General features: G+C 34.6%; 2 protein-coding genes across 2 annotated transcripts; both read left to right on the forward strand.

Annotated features, from left to right (window-relative positions):
* Window positions 1–12,960: 12,960 nt before the first annotated feature.
* Window positions 12,961–14,278, forward strand: LOC113346007 (MDIS1-interacting receptor like kinase 2-like). Its single transcript, XM_026589627.1, has 2 exons — window positions 12,961–14,160; window positions 14,264–14,278. Exons 1-2 carry the CDS (start codon window positions 12,961–12,963, stop codon window positions 14,276–14,278), a joined length of 1,215 nt encoding a protein of 404 aa, XP_026445412.1.
* A 14-nt stretch (window positions 14,279–14,292) lies between these two features.
* Window positions 14,293–15,059, forward strand: LOC113346008 (MDIS1-interacting receptor like kinase 2-like). The gene is made up of 2 exons (XM_026589628.1): window positions 14,293–14,542; window positions 14,656–15,059. The coding sequence occupies exons 1-2, from the start codon at window positions 14,371–14,373 to the stop codon at window positions 15,057–15,059; spliced, it is 576 nt and encodes a 191-aa protein (XP_026445413.1). The 5' UTR covers window positions 14,293–14,370.
* The last annotated feature ends 5,180 nt before the right edge of the window (window positions 15,060–20,239 follow it).

Here is a 20,239-nt window from a genome sequence, read left to right on the forward strand (position 1 = left end):
TCGGTGATGGATAGCCATGATGGCTTTTGATGGTGGTTGGCGACGAAAAGATGGTGGAGGTGGTGGTGGTTGAGAAGGGGCAGTGGAGTTGCAGAGAAGAGAGAAGAAGACGGGTTCGATGGGTGTTTGGGAAAGGAGCGTTTGGTTTGTTGGGTAGGAATAAGGTTAGGTACTCGGGTGTGAGGCGAAGACATCGAAATATGATGTTTCGTGCGTAAAAACGTTGGATAATCACATCTGAATTGGATCTAACATCAAGATGGAAGCAGGCTTGGGGCCACCGTTGGATGTGTGATACATCAAAACTGACGGCTTAGATTGGAGTTAGGTACTATGATGTTTGATAGGAGCTTCAGAGTTTGATGCACGATGATGAGGCGACCGTAGGATAATGTTATGGATCCTATCTGACGGCTCCAATGTAAATGGGTATGGATATTGGAAATGGATTTGGGTAAGGGTTTTGGGCCTTGGGTATGCTAAGCCCATATCTTCTTTAAGAACAATTCTTCCTCTTCAAGCCCACTTTTAGTTGATCCGGCTCTTGCAAACATCATTCTTCGCTTCCATTCTGCGGGAGTCTTTACCGTTCCTTTGTTCTTTTCACTCAACAATTCTTTCAGGCTTTATTTAGTACCTAAAAATGGAAAATTAATTAAGAAAAAAAAAATTTCTTGAAAACAACGAAAACACAGAATAAGGGATAAAATGGAGCGTTAGCGCACAAAAGATGAGTTAAATGCTAATAAAAAGGTGCAGATATATATAATATTTGGCACTCATCACATACCCACTTCTGGAGAAGATTATCTAATATGGAAGCCTGATAGACAAGGAAGATTTTATGTGAAGAGTGCTTATAACACTGTTTATGCTAACACTATGACCGATATAATCACACGAGATAAAATTCCTACTGGAGTTTGGAAGAATCTATGGTACCGTATGGTTCCACATAGGGTTCAGCTATGATTTGTAATTATTGAACATTTGTAATAACAGTAATGAAACCATTTTTGTAATGAATGGTTTTGTAACCATTTTTGTCGTTTTGTAACTCACTGTAAGTTTTGTAATAACAGTAATGAAACCATTGAACATTTGTTGATGGACTGTGATTATGCTAGAGCCATATGGAATTCTTTAAATGTGGATATTCTTACTGTTTCTCATAATTTTAACTCTTTGCAGGCTTGGGTTATTTCTTGGTTCATAACTGCTGGACAACCTCAAAATGAGCATGAAAAATATGTTATCAAACTAATTAGTACTGTTTGGTATATATGGAAGGACATGTGTAATTTTATCTTTCAGGATACACTGCCTAATAGAAGTAGCATTATCTCTAGAATTCAACTTCTCTTAAAACAATGTTCTCGTATTGCTAATGATCCTAATGTTCTTAGCAATTGCAGTCCTCTAATCAATGGATGGATACCACCAGAAGAAGGGTTTCTAAAACTTAATATTGATGATTCATATATCTCTGAAACTAGAAAAGTTAGTATTGGTCTAATAGTTCATAATCATGCAGGTAATACAGTAGGTGTAAAAGGAGTTAATCTGGAGGAAGAGGTGTATGCGGAGGTGGGAGATGAATACTTTGAATGCAAATTTCTTTCCTTAGAAGTGAAGTGGGTGGAGGAATGTGGTTTCAATAAAGTTATTTTCGAGATGGACTGTGCTAATGTGGTGAACTCCATTATCTGTGAAGACTATAAATTACACTGGTTTAATCATCATCTAGTATTCTGCAGTCAAAACCAAATTTTTAAGGAATAAGTTTTGGTTTTGCAAGTTAGTTAATAGGCTTAGTAATAGTGTAGCTCATGATCTAGCAAGGAAAGCTAGACTTGAAGCTTTGCCTTATGTTTATGTTTCAAATTTCCCTCCTGATATCCACAGATGGATAGAGGAAGACTATTTTTTTATGATCCAATTATAAATAAAACTCTCATTTAGTATCAAAAAAAAAAAGTGATTGTGGTAAACACATTCACTCCCTTATTTTTTTTTTAAATGACTGATGGTACAATGTTTTGCGCCTTTTGTGGAGCATCTGAGTGTGGGGATTGCCTACTACATTACACTTAACTCTTTACAAGCCAGGGAAATAGAAACTCCAGGAATCTATGTATCAAGAACCTGTGGTCTTTTCAATGTCTCAGACGCGTTCGCCCTCCCCCAGTTTCTACAACTATCCCTGAAAAAAGCCTTTTATTCTTTGTGGCAGACAAATAAGGCTATCGGAATATCCTAGGCAGATACATTGTTGGCCAGTCCTTGGTTACAGAAGGTGAAGATTGAACCATTCACTTATGGCTTCTCCTTATTGGTTCTATGAACTCTTTATCTATAAATGGAATTAAAAAATAATAATTTAATATGAAAAGATATTAATTGGTCCAAAAAATTTGATTTTTTTTATTGAGGATTCTCTTAAATGTATCTCACACATTTAATAACCATAGCCCATTTAACATAAGTGCTTAAGCTAACCAAACAAACCTTTATAATCATTCCACATGGTGCTGGAAGGTGTCAGACTCTACACATTTTGTTACCACTTACCAGAGTCCTGTGTTTTTAATAGACAGTCGTTACCGCCTTGTATGTTCCGCTTTCCTAATTCATAGGAGAGCACCCCTTCTCTCGAACATACGGGGCCATTTTTCCGAGTTCCTTCGACATGGTTCTATCGAACGCCCTAGTATACTCTACTTGTTAACCTGTCGGTTTGGGGTACGGTCACAGTTCATCAGGAAGGTCTCCCTCCCAATTCGAAGTTTTTTCCAGGAAATTTCAACCCTGTTTACTATGGCAGGCACCTGAAGCCAGGCCGAGTCAGAAAGGTTTTGATGATGTATTGTTTTCATTGGTTAGAAGGCAAGGCTCGTTAGCGGGCTGAGCCCCTCACATGTATAACATATGAGTCTCTTGACCCCTCTCTTGCTGCCTGATCCGACGCTCCAAGAGACAGGAACGGTTCAGTAGTCAAAGGAACTTCGTCCCACAAAATCATATATGATTATTATCAGAAGACGACCGAAGGGAGGAGTCCTTAAGGGATGAAAAATGTGTGTGTTTTTGTCATAACTTTTACGCAAAAAAACCAAAAAAATTAACTAATTTCTGGAGTTTCTGAATCAAATGGAGACAATTGAGAAAATTGATCATGGATTCCAATAAAAAATAATTGAATTGACAAATTAAATGTTCAAAGTTCATCTAATAATCCACCAAATCGATCAGATGATTCTGACCATAGAGCAGTAGCAGTAGCAGAGAAACGGGTAAACAAGATGAATTGTATAAATGCTGACTTCACACAACCCGACCCAACATCATTTACTTCCCAATTCTGATTCGCATTAAATTGAGAAGAATCATCAATCACCTTCTCTTTCATCAAGTACCGTCCATTGACTTGCAAAGACTCAATCAAGTGGTTCTAGCTAGTGGAATTAATCCAAAATCACGTGTAGCCCCATCAAAACACCATCCACAATAAACACACTACAAGATTCAAACGAATTATTGATAAAAAAAAAAGGGTACATAGCTCAGCTGGTTATCCCTGTTCTCCAAAATTTCATGTGTTCCAGGAGGTCCCAATAACATAATATTACATAAATTAACATGGAAGGTAGAGTTAGTTTTCCGCCCTTATGACACAATCTCATCCCCCATCAACTTCGTCTCCTTTGGTTAGGTTACCCATGAGGCTCACTGGTAGGCTATGACGGCAACCTGTTTAATTAATGCATTAGTATGTTGTTTGAGCTTAGTTTGTTAGGATTCCTTGTGACACAATCTCATCCCCCATCTGCTTCGTCTCCCTTGGCTAGGTTACTCATGAGACTAGCACAACAACCTGTTCAATTAATGTAGTAGTATGTTGTTGGAGCTTAGCTTGTTAGGCTTCCAACTAGTTAATATAATACTCTTTATTCAATAATAATAAAAAAAAATCAAACAAATCAATTCTACTTTTTCATGAAACAGTAGATAATCTAAAAGAACAACCATCATTAAATACTTGCCATTTATATTCATTTCCATCCCATGACACAACAATTTCCAGACCCGTACTCTCTTCGCATGTGGAACCAACAAAAATCATACATAGGAATTGAATTGATAAAGTGTTTGACTACTCTTGCTAATCAAAGAACAACCGAATCAATCTTTTCCAATTTCTTTTCCAAGAACAACCGATTAAATAACAAGAACGTACAAAAAAAACATGAAATGAAAAATTGGATAACTCCGAATCAATCTTTTCCAATTTCTTTCGATTTTGAAATATGAAGTTCAAAATAAAAAAAAAATCCTTTGTTATACTAAATTGACAAGTCAGAAGAAAGATAGGAAATGTAAAATCTATGGGATAATTGTAAACAAATTAAATTTGTGGAGTTCGGTACTTAGGTTCTCATTTTTTTTTTATGCAAAGAAAAAATTAAATTAATTGTTCGCAAGGTTGTAATCGTTTGCCACGAGGTTACATAGTTCTTCAGGGAAATTATTAATAAGATATAAATTAGTAGTTGTTTCCCTAACAGTTTTAGCAACTGCATCAGCTACTTAATTGTCATCTCTACCAATAAAATAGAAAGAACATTGCAAAAAACTTGAACTTAAATGAATGATTTCCTTATGAAGGTTTCTATTCTCCCATTGTATGAGAAGAACATCACTTGTTATTGACTGAATGATAATTTTTGCATCAACTTCTATGTGAATTCTTTCTAAGTGTTTATCTTTATCCCACACCAGCGGTTCACTATTTTCATGCCTTCACTCATCTCTGGGCACATAATTCCATCTACATAGCTTCATTTGATCCCTTCACATGTTCCTGTATGATTACGTAGAACAATACCAGTGCCACTTTGGTTAGTATCATAATCAAAAGAAGCATCTACATTCAATTTTAAGATATCACGCAAAAGAGGTTCCAATGAGAGGTTCTATGAGTCTTAATATTATGAGTGAATGCATTATTATTATGGAAATGAGATTGCAAGTGATATTGGATCTTATGCATGGAAGTAAAAAGAGTTAAGAGATACCCCATGAAATACAACATCACATCTATCTTTCCATATAATACATGAACTTATCATCAAGGTGTATAGTATATCTTTTCCTTAATAACACCATAATTGCCGTTGAACCAACTTTTTATCCATTTAGAAACACTACCCTTCTTTAAACTTCCTCAATGTTTATATTAAACATTCTCTGGATCTTGCAAGCATGTCTGCAACTGAACAACAGATGCTCTATAGATTCTTCACTGTGATTGCAGATAGCACACCTTGATTCAATACTAGCATTGTGAAAACTCAGTTTAAGTCTTGTTGGATGAGCTTCATGTATGCATTTCCACACAAAAAGTTTTATTTTTGTGCGGTTATTGTCTCTAATAGATTTATCCATATTATATCTTGAACTACTCTTCCATTGATATAAACTTCAGAGTTACTCATAGTGAGTTTCTTCTAAGCACTTTTGACGGTAAAATTTTCATCTATAGATGGCATCCATACCATAGTGTCCTCTTTTGATGTAAACTCTGAACTTTTTGAGAAGTATTATGATCAAAAAGTTTATTGATCAAGTCCACATTCTAGTAGTTGGAAGTTGGCAGAATCAGTTCTTCAACTTGTTGGTAAAATCTGTGAAGATCATTAATGGGAAAATGTGGAGTTGTTAAGCCCGGGACCAATCTGTCTAGCCAAATCTTTGTTTTCCTTCCATTATTCACCTCCATAAATTATTTTTGTTGAACTACTTGAAGATCCTTGATGATACCATTCCATGTATATGAGAAATTCTCAGCTTTCCAGTGTATCAAAAATTTCTTGATGTGATAGTATATTAGAGAGAAGTACATTATCCGTCTCAAAAATAATGGAAGGAAGTAGCATGAATAGGTTTTAATCCAAGTGAACTCCTGCATATGTACTTATATCTTTGAAATGAGAAGTAATAAGTTGAGAAATTTCTTCTCTAGAATGAAGCCAGTTGCTGCCATGATCTTGTAGAGAATCTATATTGTTTCTTGCTCTTCTTCTATTTATTTTGTTGTGGAAGTACTTGTTATTGTTTACCATATCATGAATGAAGTGATCCTTAGACTTTTTTTGATACAATTCATTCTTCCTTTTATGCCAAATAGATAATTTTTCATTGATTTGAAGAATTTTGTTGTGATTTTCATCTGAAGGAGGTTGAGCTTGTAAAGAATCTAAGTCCTTTTGAGATGATCTCTAGTAGAAGAGGTTTTTAAACCTTGAACATTCTAGGATATTATTTTCATAATGTGAGAGGTATAAAAACAACAGTGGTAAATTAAAATGATGAGGATATACACAATTATGTGGTATGTCAAATTTTCCCGATGAAGGAGTACGTAAAACTTATTATGAGTTTTAATGCATGCTTGAAGAAGCAATAAATGATGATTAAGGAAAAACTTAGCCCGACTATTAATGACTACTAGAGTGATGTAAAATAACCTAATAAAACTGTAAAAATTTTAAAACAAATAATAAAGATCATTGTAAGAATTACCTGGCTTTCGTTAGATGCATTAATAATTTTTATTTTGTTAGTTGTGCCCCTGTGAGATGTTTGTTCTCCCATGTTTTTATCATTATCAACATTGGAAGAGGAAGTTTCAGGACTGGTGAGATAAAGGGTAGTGTTGTTGCTGGCACGATGTCGTTTTCCTAATCTCGTGTCTTCTTCACCATCATCAAATCTTTACTTGAGAAGAAATTCCATATTAACAGGAATACCATCTTTAGGTGGAACAAAAACAGTACTCTTAACGAAATTCTTCTAACTATTTCTGGAGATTGGTGCTTCAGCATATTTTGAAGAGGAAATCGTCTTCCTTAGGTTACAGACTTTGCCAAAGAAATATGGCTTTTCATGAGCCTTAGCAAGGAAATTAGAAGCATCCTTGTATAAAACATTGTAATGTTTTATTATGTAACATTCATTGCAAATACCCGGAGGTTAACGTTCATAATAAAATTTAATCCATCGAGTTATTTCTGCATTAGATATAGCTTCGACACCCCTTTTCAAAGGATTAGTAAGATCAATGTTAACACAAACCTTCACAGGTACTCCATTCACTGGTACAACGTCTTCTGGTTCTATTTTAACAACTTCTCCTATGATTTCACCAATCTTTGTGACATCAAAAATATTCATGTGTTTTGGTAAAAGGAATTTTAGCTGAATCCAGAACAATTGAAAGCCCCATTGTTTTTCAGTGTAGATCATCTCCGATATGTAGTTGTGAACCACCAACAACTTCTTATTGATATTCCAAGGACGTTCATCTATGACTTTGTTAAGCAAACCCCAGTTGCTGAACTTGAAGATGAAAATATTGGGATCAATTTCCACTATTTTGAGATTTTCAGCTATAAGTAAAGGCCAAGTGAAATGGATGAATTTTTGAACCATATCATGACTCATTCTTCCTTCAATGAAGACTTTTCCAATCGCGCTAGCTTCCTAGTTAGCTTCTTCAACTTCTTTCCCTTTGTTGTTACCTTCTTGTTGCACTATAACAATCTCGCTAGTATCTCCCAGATCTAAGGTAGCTTGCTTGAATTTGTTAACCAATTGACCCGTTGTGGATGAGTTTTGATCTTCCATTTTGAGCAGCCGCAAAGTATTGGTTCTTTCTTGAATGATTTTTCAGAGAATGAAGTTTATAGGGTTTAAGATGGCAATGTTTAAGGTTTTGGCAATTATTCAGGATTATATTGTTTCATTTTCCCTGAATATGCGTAGTAATGGTATTCAATATTGACTTAGGATTACAAAGGAAAGTGCAGTTGTGAACGTGGATGTAGAGAAGACTGATTAGCCAGATTTTCCAGTTGACATGGTAACTGATTTTTTTGAATTTTTTGAGCGTACATCAAGGCGGGCTACTAAGATAGGAAACTGGGTTGAATCGGGTTTGAAACTTCCTCCACCAATTTCAGTTGATACAAACACATGATAAACATGAAATCAAACGATTAAGATTAGCAGACTCGGAAAACGCCATGAACACAACATAAAAAGTAGCAAAAGCCGTTGTTAAGTCAGTAAACTGTGAACACATCTTGGAAAGCACACGAAGTAATTAGTTACATATGATAAAAATAAAAACCGCAAAGACGAATGAACAGTTTAAAATGAAAATAAAGTAACTAAAGAAAATGATGCAAGTTGTTTACTTATTATAAGTCATTAGTAAATATTAAACAGAAGATCATAGGAAGAAAAAGAAAACTAGATATAAGAATGTATAATCAACATCAAGAGTTTTGAGAGAAAAAAAAAACACTGAGTTAGACTTGACTTAGATTCTCAATTATGTCTTCATTTTTTTTAATGAAATTACGGTGGGAAAAGGGAAATAATGGTGCAACAGATAAAGCCCGGTGACCACGTGTTGGTTATCCTTTTGTTTTTATACACGATGGCCACGTGTAGATCATGCCCTTTAGTCTTTAGCTGTATGTTGTGGATTGAGGAGAAGTGGGAAAGCAAAGGAGATGAGATCCTCTCTGTGTATGCCTGTTTTTGTAACGCCCCAAGCTTGGAAACTTATCTAACTAGGTTCATAAGTTGACTAAATTGAAGGATAAAAAAAAGAAAAGAGACAGATGTGGAGAAGAAATTATGTGTTCAGGTTTGTTTTGGTTTTTTACTTTCGTACGAACACTACCGGTATTAGTGCATTAGTCTTATTTTTATGCATGTATTTTTACCGATGCGTTGAAATGTAAAGGAAAACGAGATTTGCAAATAGGCAGGAGCATAATGACACTGACACGCGGTATACTGTATAAGGCGCAAGCAGTGGCACCAATTTTTTCACCTGGACTTGCCTAACACCTAGGCATTAAGATGAGCAAAGGAACTTAAAAATAATAAATGTTCATACTCTTGCACTTTGGATGCTTTATTATAGCATTTCCAATAGAAGCGAAAAACTTGCATTGTGAATGCATCGAGAGAGATCGCACGGATTCAGGGAAGCGTTTGATGCATTGAGATACGGGTGGGACAGAAATGGGCCCTATCATCCTCTCACATCCTCTTCCTCGGTGCATTCACGGTGCAAATTCTTCGGTGATTAAATCATTTTCGTTATTTTTTAGTGACACATAGGATTCTAGACTTTGATTTTCACTAAATCCATCTCCAACAGTAGGTCCTAAAAAACAGGAGGGATAAAATACTAATTCTGAAGGTTTTGAAGAAAGTATTATCTTGACCTCCAGAGTGACTTCCATATCATATTTTTTATTTTTAATAATTAATTAAAATACAATTAAACGTTTAAAATTTCATCACATAAAGTTTTCTAATGGTCAAACCTCTATATTATTGGAGATGATTTATTAGTCATTCAGTCCTATATTTAATGTATGTACAAATCCTTCTAAATAAGGGTCTTAAAAGAAATTCTATGTCGGATTTTTAACACATGCTACTGGAGATGCTCTTAGATGGAAAATGATATTTTGACCGAATAGTTCTCCCGTTTTTTTATCCCGCATTTAATACAACTGGACCCACAACTGCCCTTTACCCATCTATATGTTAGAGAGTTTGGATGTCTTCCGTCCACTCCTTTTCCAGGACACTTTGTGGAAGAGAAGCTAGGTCAGTGTAACACCTCTCTTATTAGCTAGGTGCCTCCTATATGAATCATATGTCTAGGACGTATAGGATATTGCCCAGCTGGCCTTTCACAATATAGGACACATGTGTTGTTAAAATATATGCAATGCACCGTCGGACTTTCACTGTTACAGCAGTCATCTAGTTATATATAGCCCAAAATAATAAGACAATTTAAATTAACATGAACAACAACATAAAAATAAGCTAATTATCTAATTAAATTTATGTAAGATAATGGATATAATTAATGTTTTTGAAGAATAATCAATACCGTATCAATCTTAATGTAATCATGACCGAGGAGAAAAAAACATCGTCTTAGAGATGTTATTTGTTTTATGGATTACGTTTATGATGTTCTAAGAGATCATAATCGTAGGAAAAAAAATCAAAATCTTAGTTTATTCCATTTCGATTGATGTTGCTGCGGAGTTTTTTTTAAGAGAACAATTAGAATATACATCAATTTTAATATAATCATGATTAGAAGAATTTTATTTTTTTGGGGGAAAAAGTAAGAATTAATGCTTATATATAATTGTTTTTTTCTTTTTTTTTGATGGTTTGGAACAGTGGTCTAGGGTTATATCCTTAACTCCTTATGTCTGGTAACTTTATGTCATTGTTCAATTTGTGGGAATACTAAGAACAATGATGATTAGTTTGAAGTATGATTAAAAAAAAAGTTGGGGTTTATTTTGATTTTGAGTAAAAAGGAGACTTAAGTTGAATTGTTAGTAGAAAATTAAAACTTGTTTGGTTTTTCATTTTAACTTTTGGCTTATATTTTAACTTAAATTTTTTGGATTATGGTTAATAAATATGTGCGATTGTGCGCTATATTTAAGATAAGCCTTTATTAATGGTAATTTGACGACCGAGCTACAAAGTAAATTTGACACACATAACACTGCTTAACCCTCTTTTCTTTGGACCACATGTTACTTTTATGGCTTCTACGTGCATATTAAGGAAGGTTCCACCTATTTGCAACCCACACTTTTCATATTTACCACTTATCTTAATTACCATCCATATTTATCCTATTTACCACCCACATATTTTACAATATATCCTAAATATTAGTCTTTTACTTTTTATTTATACCTAAAACTAAAACCACCCAAGTTATAAACAAAAGAAAACTAAACCTAAAACAATTGTTCTCGTTCTCTCCACCAGCGTCACCTTCTCCTCTTCTCTTTTGTGCTACATTTTTTTCTTCCTTCTTTGTTCAATAAAAAAAAAACTTTTTAATCGATTATGATCAACCATATAAATACAAGAGGAAGAGTTTATATTATTCAAGTTTTACACATGAAAAGAATCCAAAAATGGATTTAGAAAATTCGTACATAGGCTTAGGGGAACCGTGTATAAATATTTAGGGTTCCAAAAGTTTAGTACAACTTTGTTTAATCAAACATTTTCGACTCAGTGTTGCAATTCAATTTCTCATGGAATATTAATTGTACTTGTAAACCAAGTCTAATTGAATTTTTCACTAACCACAACCAAAGTCACATGGTTCTCGACTTCCATTAAATCACATGCCAATCTTCATGAACCCTTATTTTTTTCTTGAAAGGAAATCAATCCTACTTATCCTTGATGAATACCAAGTGGGAAAAAATTTCAATCTTATTTGTGGTTTATAAATGGATCCGTGAAGTATCTAATTGTAGAATCTTATTGATGTTAATGTGGATTTTTCATTTTTAATTGCACTTATATGCACGTTGTATAAATATGATATAATTGCTTGATTGAGTTTTTTTTATGGGTCTACGAATTTTTCAAATAAGTTAACCAAATCTCAATCACGAATTTTAGAATATCTAACGGCTATGAGGCAGTGCAAGGTTTGAAATTGTAAAACATAAGCCTCGTAATTGGTAGATACTATGTTTGACTTTTAATAGATGGTTAATAGAAAAAGTAGAATTAAAAACTACTCCCTCCGTTCTTTTTTAATAGGCCAGTTTCTATAAATAAAAGTTTCAAAAAAATAGGTCAGTTTCCTAATTGGGAAAGTCAAATGTTATTTTATTTTTTAGGACCACTTTTCTCTTAACTTCTTTTGATGACAAGTATCATGTGGACCACTTCACTTTACTTCTTTTATTGACAAGTGCCATGAGGACCACTTTCAATCATTACTTCTCTTAATTTCCTTAAATTTCGTTAAAAACAAAACTGGCCTATTAGAAAAGAACGGAGGGAGTAAAATAGTTTTAGAAACTCTAAGATGAGTGGTAAATAGGAAAAACGTGATGATTATCAGGTGAAATCTTAAGAAATCCTGTATAGATTATTAATCAAATTAACATGGTGAGTATCAAACACGTTGTTGTACAAATGTTTTTAATTGTTAAAAGTTGGAGTGAGTATCAAATATTTGTTCAACAATTTCTCTGAATATGGCCTAGTTAACCCTACAACTGATGTGATTGATTTTATTTTTATCTTTTTGAATGGTCATGCTCATGCCTTAATTTCCAGCCAACGACGTACAGATTGGGTGGGAAGTGTTATCTTTGTGTGGACACACATGAACCGAGATAATGTCCAATCACCTTCGACGTACAAATTGGGGAAGATAAACTTATTCTCTTGAAATTTACCAAGTCCCTTCTTTTGCACCATTCCTCAAGAAGTCGGAGGACTGACATCTCTTATTGAATTTGTTTTGTACTCTAACGATCTCATTGGTCAAATCCCTACTTCTATAGGAAACCTTACTAACCTATATATTCTAAGTATATTTTTATGATAACTACCTGTCTGGTATCATTCCTCATGAAATAGGAAGGCTAAGATATCTTACTAACATTCAGTTGACAATAAACAATCTCACGGGTCTAATTCCTTCTTCAATATGTAACCTTAGCAACCTAAAAGTTTTGGATCTTTCTGAAAATAAACTATCGGGTAATATTCCACTAGAGATTGGAAGGCTAAGATCTCTTACTAACATTCAGTTGTACAAAAACAATCTCAATGGCCCACTTCCTGTTTCTATATGCAATTTGAACAATCTAAGAAATCTCAGTATTTTTGAAAACCATCTCTCTGGTATCATTCCTCAAGATATCGGATGGCTACATTCTCTTACTCATTTAGCACTATCAGGAAACAAATTCTCTGGTCCAATCCCTATTTCTTTATGTAACTTAAGCAACTTAAACACTCTTGAGTCTTTTTGAAAATCAACTCTCTGGTCCAATTCCTCGGGAAATAGGAATGCTAAGATCTCTTACTGACTTAGAGTTGTCTACAAACAATATCAATGGTTCAATTCCTACTTCTTTATGTAATTTAAGCAACCTAGACACCTTGTACCTTTTTGAAAATCAACTTTCCGGTTCAATTCCTAAAGAAATCAGGAAACTAAATTCTCTCATGGACCTTGAATTGTCGACAAACTATCTGGCTGGTCCAATCCCTTCTTCTATATGCAATCTTAGCAAACTCAACACTTTGTATCTCGAGGAAAATCAATTGTCTGGCATTATTCCTGTTGATATTGCAAGGCTAAGCTCCCTTTCTGACTTTCGAATACAGGAAAACAATCTTGTTGGTCAGATCCCTGCTTATTTATGTAATTCGACAGTTGGAATGTTACAAAAACTCAATCTATATAATAATCAGCTTTCCGGACCAATACCCAAACAACTTGGAGAATGTTCAAATCTACTCGAACTGGATTTGAGTACAAACAATTTGAATGGAAGCATTCCACTTGAGATTGGAGGCTTGATTTCAATACAAATCAAACTGGATCTTAGTCAAAATGAGTTGACTGGAGAAATACCATCAGACTTCGGAAAACTAAACAAACTGATTCAATTAAATTTGTCCCACAACAAACTTTCGGGTTCAATCCCACCTTCATTTGTTGAAATGCTTAGCTTGACCACTGTCGATATTTCGTACAATCAGTTAAGTGGTCCTATTCCAAACATCAAGGATGCTCCCTTTCATGCATTGAAGAACAACAGTGGTTTATGTGGTAATCACTCTGGAGGTATTAAGCCATGTAACTCGTCAGTTATCATCGGAAGAAAGAAAGCCAAACCAAGACTTGCTGTGATAATTTTAGTTCCTCTGTTTGGTTCGTTGTTTCTTTTGTTCACATTTTTTGCTATCTATTTTTGCTTGCGAAAAAGACTAGTTGTAAAAAATCTCGAGCAGGCAGATCAACCAACAACTGTAAACACAAGAAGAAACATATTCTCGATAGAGAATTATGATGGGAAGCTGGTGTTTGAAGAAATAATTGAAGCAACGGAAAACTTTGATACCAAATATTGCATTGGAGCGGGAGGATATGGGAGCGTCTACAAGGCGAAGCTATCGACAGGTCAGGTTGTTTCTGTGAAGAAGCTTCACTCGTCAGATGAAGATTCTGAAACACTTGATCTTAAATCTTTTGAAAGCGAAGTTCAAGAATTGATTGAAATCCGGCATAAAAACATTGTAAAGCTCTTTGGTTTCTACTCTAGCATAGAGCGACAAATCTCGTTCTTGATTTATGAGTTTGTAGAGAGGGGGAGTTTGAAAAAAAATTTATGCGATGCGGAACAGGCGGTAGAGTTCGATTGGATAAAGAGGCTAAGATTCATCAAGGGAACAGCTGACGCGCTTGCTTACATGCACCATGATTGCATTCCAGCAATTGTTCATAGGGACATATCTAGCAACAATGTCTTGTTGGATTTGGAATATGAAGCGCATGTTTCTGATTTTGGTACAGCTAGGATTTTGAAGCCAGATTCATCCAATTGGACATCACTTGCAGGAACATACGGATATGTTGCTCCAGGTACGTACTACAATTTATTGTAATGTCAAGTTCAATACTTATTGCTATCTGCTAAATTTTCACATCCCTTTCTCTTTAACTTTTTTTGTTACTAATGATTAATGTTGTTGCAGAACTGGCCTATACAATGAAGGTAACCGAGAAATGTGATGTTTATAGTTTTGGAGTACTCATGTTAGAAGTACTACACGGTAGGCACCCATCTGAGATTATCACATTACTCTCTCCTGAGCTGCTTCCAACATCGTCTTCAACTTCGACTTCCAATGTTTCGGTGAAAATTATAATGCTGAAAGACATCTTAGACGAGTGCCTTGGAGAACCAATGGATGTTGTGAAGAAAGAGATAATGTACTTTGTGAAGGTTGGACTCTCATGCTTACATGGTGATCCACATAATCGTCCAACAATGCAAGAAGTATCGGTGGAGTTATCACGATCAGCTCTGAACAGGCCATCCTTTGGGAAGCCCTTTGAAACTGTTACATTGGGTGACCTACTGATGGGGGAATTCTAAGAATTTCTTCCATGACCATTAAGTGCAACTAAGAACCTTTTATTTATTTCGGTCAAAACCATTAAGTTCCATCAAGTTGTTGTTTCATACAGTGTATAAGAACTATTCCAAGCCAAATTAGTAATACATTCAAAATTTCATCTTGTACTTACTATATGATCTGGACGGCTGTACCTATACAAGTCGACCTATGGCAATCAAAATATTGATGATTCACTAACTGAATCCCATCTGTACACAACATCTGATGCCCTGAAATCTTTTCAAAGATTCATGGCAAAAATATTGATTTCACATCTTTTGTAATTTTCTCTACAGTCTTCCTCCTATCTTCTTCGGAAGGGATATTATTTCCCTCTGGATAAATTACCAATAAAACTAGACAAGGAATTGAGCTTCCGTATGAACTTTCTGTTCTTCTAAATTTAGTTTTGCCAACCTACTGATTGGCGTAAGAATGCTGGTGTAACCAAATCATATTCAAATTCCTATGTCATGTTAAAATTTTATCATTTGAGCTCTGAATGGAAGCAGCTTGTTATATCATGTACAAAATACTAGTTAACCACTTAATGTAATGATGTTAAAAGACAGCGAAAAACTGAGTAGAAATGTTAGTAAAGAGCCAGAGTTAAGACCAACCGCAGTAGTCGGGTAGCTTCTTGTATGCTTGTGATGAATCCTCACAGATAAATTTCGCAAATTAAACATATTCCTCCAACTCGAACTAGTTTTTCAACTTCGCAGAACTAATTTCGCAGGAGCAATGACGCAGTCCTCCAAGTTCTGGTGGTAAATGAAAACAGCTACCAGGTGCAGAATATTGATCCCGGCATGGAGCAACACACACTCCTGCGTATCCTTGCATTTTAGATTCAGCACTTGACAATCATGTGGCCGGGATACATCTACATTCACGTAAGTATAAAATATTCTTAAAACTCGGGTATAAGTTAATACACAATCCAACTGTAGTAGAAAAATTGTCGACTGTTGAACCAAAATAATAAACAGAATATAATGTCAAGAATTGATATATTATTGATATCTCTAAACCAAATCGGTTACAAAGTATTTATACACGTATCAAAATTCCTAAACAAGTTTACTTCTTTTTTTATACGACTCTAACTCTAAACCGAGATAACTAGTCTAAATATGGAATATACCATATCAGTCTCGGATTCTACCGAGTTAGAGAGACGATTTGAGACACTTTCCTAAACGGTCTCAAATACATGTCTTAATATATAAAGAATCCAAATAATAAAAAATATGTAAATTTGTAAGAATCAACGTATAGAACTAGAAGAAAAAAAGTACCAACCATTAGTTACTCCACCGGCACTGACAAATGCGGAAAGCAAAATAAAACCGATGAAAACAATGAGAGATGCCATGGCTTAGCTTTTAGAACTGGAATGGCTTATGGGGTGTAGAATTTGTTTTGTTCTTTTCCCTCTATTTATATACAGACACGTTTACAAACCAACACAAGTGATACCTGGAAAAAAAAAAATAACAATAAGAAATCACAATATCCATATTTGATAATGAAGAACGGACAAAGTAAGGGAGACAATTTTAGACGATCCATATTCGATCAATGTTACACAATTAACATTGAATATACAGCAGGTTCCATTGAAGCCTGAAAATCGCAGATTACCAATTGTCACTCACATTTTTCTAGCATTCATGTGGATCATCCTCCTTTTGAGGTAGACATATATGCTTTAAACACAAATTCTGGGTCTCCATTGATACCCAAATCCACTACCATGGTTGGTATATATGAATAGATACCACATATCGGCCATGTAAATGCAAGTCAAACTGCACAGAATTCCGAAGAATCACTAACTCTAGCTATTGGACAAGAATCTAGGGTTCAAACTTCAAAGCTTCATATTGAATTGGAATATTTATCTATTCTAGCATCTATTCACTCTTGTATAAAAAAAAGAAAAGGTTGAATAGGCACCTGCTGGAAGCAATGACAACACATTCTCTAGAAAGAAGAAACTCCCGCGCAAATGCTATGCCAAGTCCCCTGGTACAGACAAGCAAACCTATTAGAACACGGGAAGTCCAAAATGTTCCTAACATGCACAGATATGCACAACACTTGCCATCTTTAAAATGGAAGAAAAGTTTACTGCCTAAACTTCTTTGTAATCCTAAAACTACAATCAAATTTCAGGCAGATGATAGTTCTGAGGCATTAGCAAACCAATATATTTTTTAAGAATTAGTTCCATGAAAATTGGAAAACTTCGGAATATGCCCCAAATTTCCAATTCTCGGTAATATGCCCCCGCCATACAAATTTCCATGTGAAACCGTTAATTAGTCGATTATGTACACATGTGAGATGACACGTGCAAAAAATAGACATCCACACCCTTCCATCACATGTGCAAACCACTCGCACCCATCTTCTTCATCGTCTTCCCCAGCAAACCGTTGTTGCAACGAGTCCATTATTTCACTGTTATACCTACACAACATTATCTAGTTCAGGTTTACTTGATGGAGAAATCCTGAAAATCTCTATAAATCAATTCAAAATCCCCAATTTTATATATGAACCCTAATTATATCGGAAATCCCTAAAGATTGAAATTGATGAAATCAAACTTATAGAACTACAATTCCACATTACTAAGAAGTACCCATTCATCGATTTAAGAAGAAATCGTTGACAATTACAACAAATTCTCATTCAATCACGATTGTAATAACTTTTATTAGCTCATGGAATTCTGGAATTGGATTGTGAAAGCCTTACAGGGGGTTAGTCGTGGGAGAGTTCGAGAGATTTTAATGTATTTGTGTTTTCTCCTGTTAGTCGTGGGGGAGTTTGAGGGAGTCTCTCCAAATCCCCGTTAGTCGTGGGGGAGTTTAGAGGAGTCTCCTAAACTCCCTAGAAAACACCTGTTAGTCGTTGGGGAGTTTAAAAAAAGCTCTTGAACTCCCTGTTAGTCATAAAACCTACAATACTAGGGAGTTGGTTGCTTTAGGGAGTTCGAAGGAGTTTTTAGTGTATTTTGGTCTCACAACAAATCTCTCAAAAGAGTAGAGATTTGGGAAGGAGTTTGGTGCGTAGAAAACCATAGGAGAAAGAAGAGGAAACGTTTTTTCCAGGTATGTTTTTTTTTCTTCTTTGATCTCCATGATTGTTTATAGTTTGATTTGTATACTATTTTGATTGTTTTTCATATCTTTGATCTCCATGATTGTTTATTTTGATTGTGTATAGTTATTTTTGTGCGTATTCTCTCTCTCGGTCAAAACCCTAATAGTGTTTTTCGTATAGATTTTTCTGAAAAACATGTTCCTGCCCTGTTTGTCGAGACGATTCTGACATACCTATAAAACTCATTCCTTTGTGATATAATTTTTATGTTAAATAGGAGTTTCTTAGCTTTGCAACAAGACCAAATTTGTTGAATTCCATCACACAATGATTTTTGTATGATTTTTTGAGTAAAGACCGTGAAATCTAAAAATTTTCTGACGACGTATTCAAGTCCTGAAAACGTGATTTCTGCCCTGTTTGTCGAGATGATTCTGACATATCTATAAAACTCATTCCTTTGTAATATAATTTTTATGTTAAAGAGGAGTTTCTTAGCTTTTCAACAAGACCAAATTTGTTGAATTCCATCACACAATGATTTTTGTATGATTTTTTGAGTAAAGATTGTGAAATCTAAAATTTTCTGACGACGTATTCAAGTCCTGAAAACGTGATTTCTGCCCTATTTGTCGAGATGATTCTGACATATCTATAAAACTCATTCCTTTGCAATATAATTTTTATGTTAAAGAGGAGTTTCTTAGATTTGCAACAAGACCAAATTTGTTGAATTCCATCACACAATGATTTTTGTATGATTTTTTGAGTAAAGATTGTGAAATATAAAATTTTCTGACGACGTATTCAAGTCCTGAAAACGTGATTTCTGCCCTGTTTGTCGAGATGATTATGACATATCTATAAAACTCATTCCTTTGCGATATAATTTTTATGTTAAAGAGGAGTTTCTTAGCTTTGCAACAAGACCAAATTTGTTGAATTCCATCACACAATGATTTTTGTATGATTTTTTGAGTAAAGATTGTGAAATCTAAAATTTTCTGACGACGTATTCAAGTCCTGAAAACGTGATTTCTGCCCTGTTTGGTTTAGACCTTTGGGCACAGCTATCAAACCCATATTTATTTCTTATCATTTTTATGTTAATGAGGGATTCCTCGGCTCGTTGTATAACTCCAAAAGCTTTTGCATTCTTGTTTTTCCTGCTAATTGTTTAAGTCGGAATTTCACCATACAATTGTAGATAGTTGTCACTGTCGAACAAATTATCAGAATTTAATTTCTTCAAGTGATTTAATATTTGAGCGGGGGTTCTTCCACTTAGTGACAATGCAATACAAAGATTCGTCTCTTTTGGTGTCAACCTCCCTGGGTAAGGATGACCAGTAAGGTTGTCATATACCAGATGATTATGTGTTACATTTTTCACACGCACAATCCATATAACTCCATCCACATAAGTACCTTTCAATTCAAAAGGACATCCACATTTTTTTGATCCCGCAACTCTTCTTTTTTTTTTCTTGTTTTAATCGATCACTTTGGAATTGTTTTGTATTTCCTATGCATGCAACCCGAGCCTTTCGCATGCGAAAATGGTGAAGACCCTTTGCCGTTCGGTTTTTGCTGTGATTTTCTAATAATCACAATTGTATGATTCTTCTTTCCGACTGATTGGCACCAATTAATCATGTCTTGACGATTTTCAAATAACTACAATAAATGGCCAATAAATATTTAAAATTAATTATACTAACTATCAAATAACTATATTTTTTACATAAATGAATATGAAAAATTCCATACCTGATCAGTTGGAAAAGCATTTGTTAAATCGACAAAACCCGTGTCAAGAGGTCGGATTGATGTTGGCTCCGATCTTATTAATTGTTGTTCATGGTTTGGTACATCATTTTCATTATGTATAGTATATGCATGATTTAATTACATAAATCAAGATATAATCATAATAAAATAGTACAATCAATAATTAAAATACACAAAATTGGTTAAAAAGACCAAAATCAACAATTTCTGGGTGAAAAGGACAGTTAGATTTTGATACTGTTTAAATGGA

The sequence above is a fragment of the Papaver somniferum genome, unplaced genomic scaffold, assembly GCF_003573695.1.
Source record: "Papaver somniferum cultivar HN1 unplaced genomic scaffold, ASM357369v1 unplaced-scaffold_85, whole genome shotgun sequence".
Lineage (NCBI taxonomy): Eukaryota > Viridiplantae > Streptophyta > Magnoliopsida > Ranunculales > Papaveraceae > Papaver > Papaver somniferum.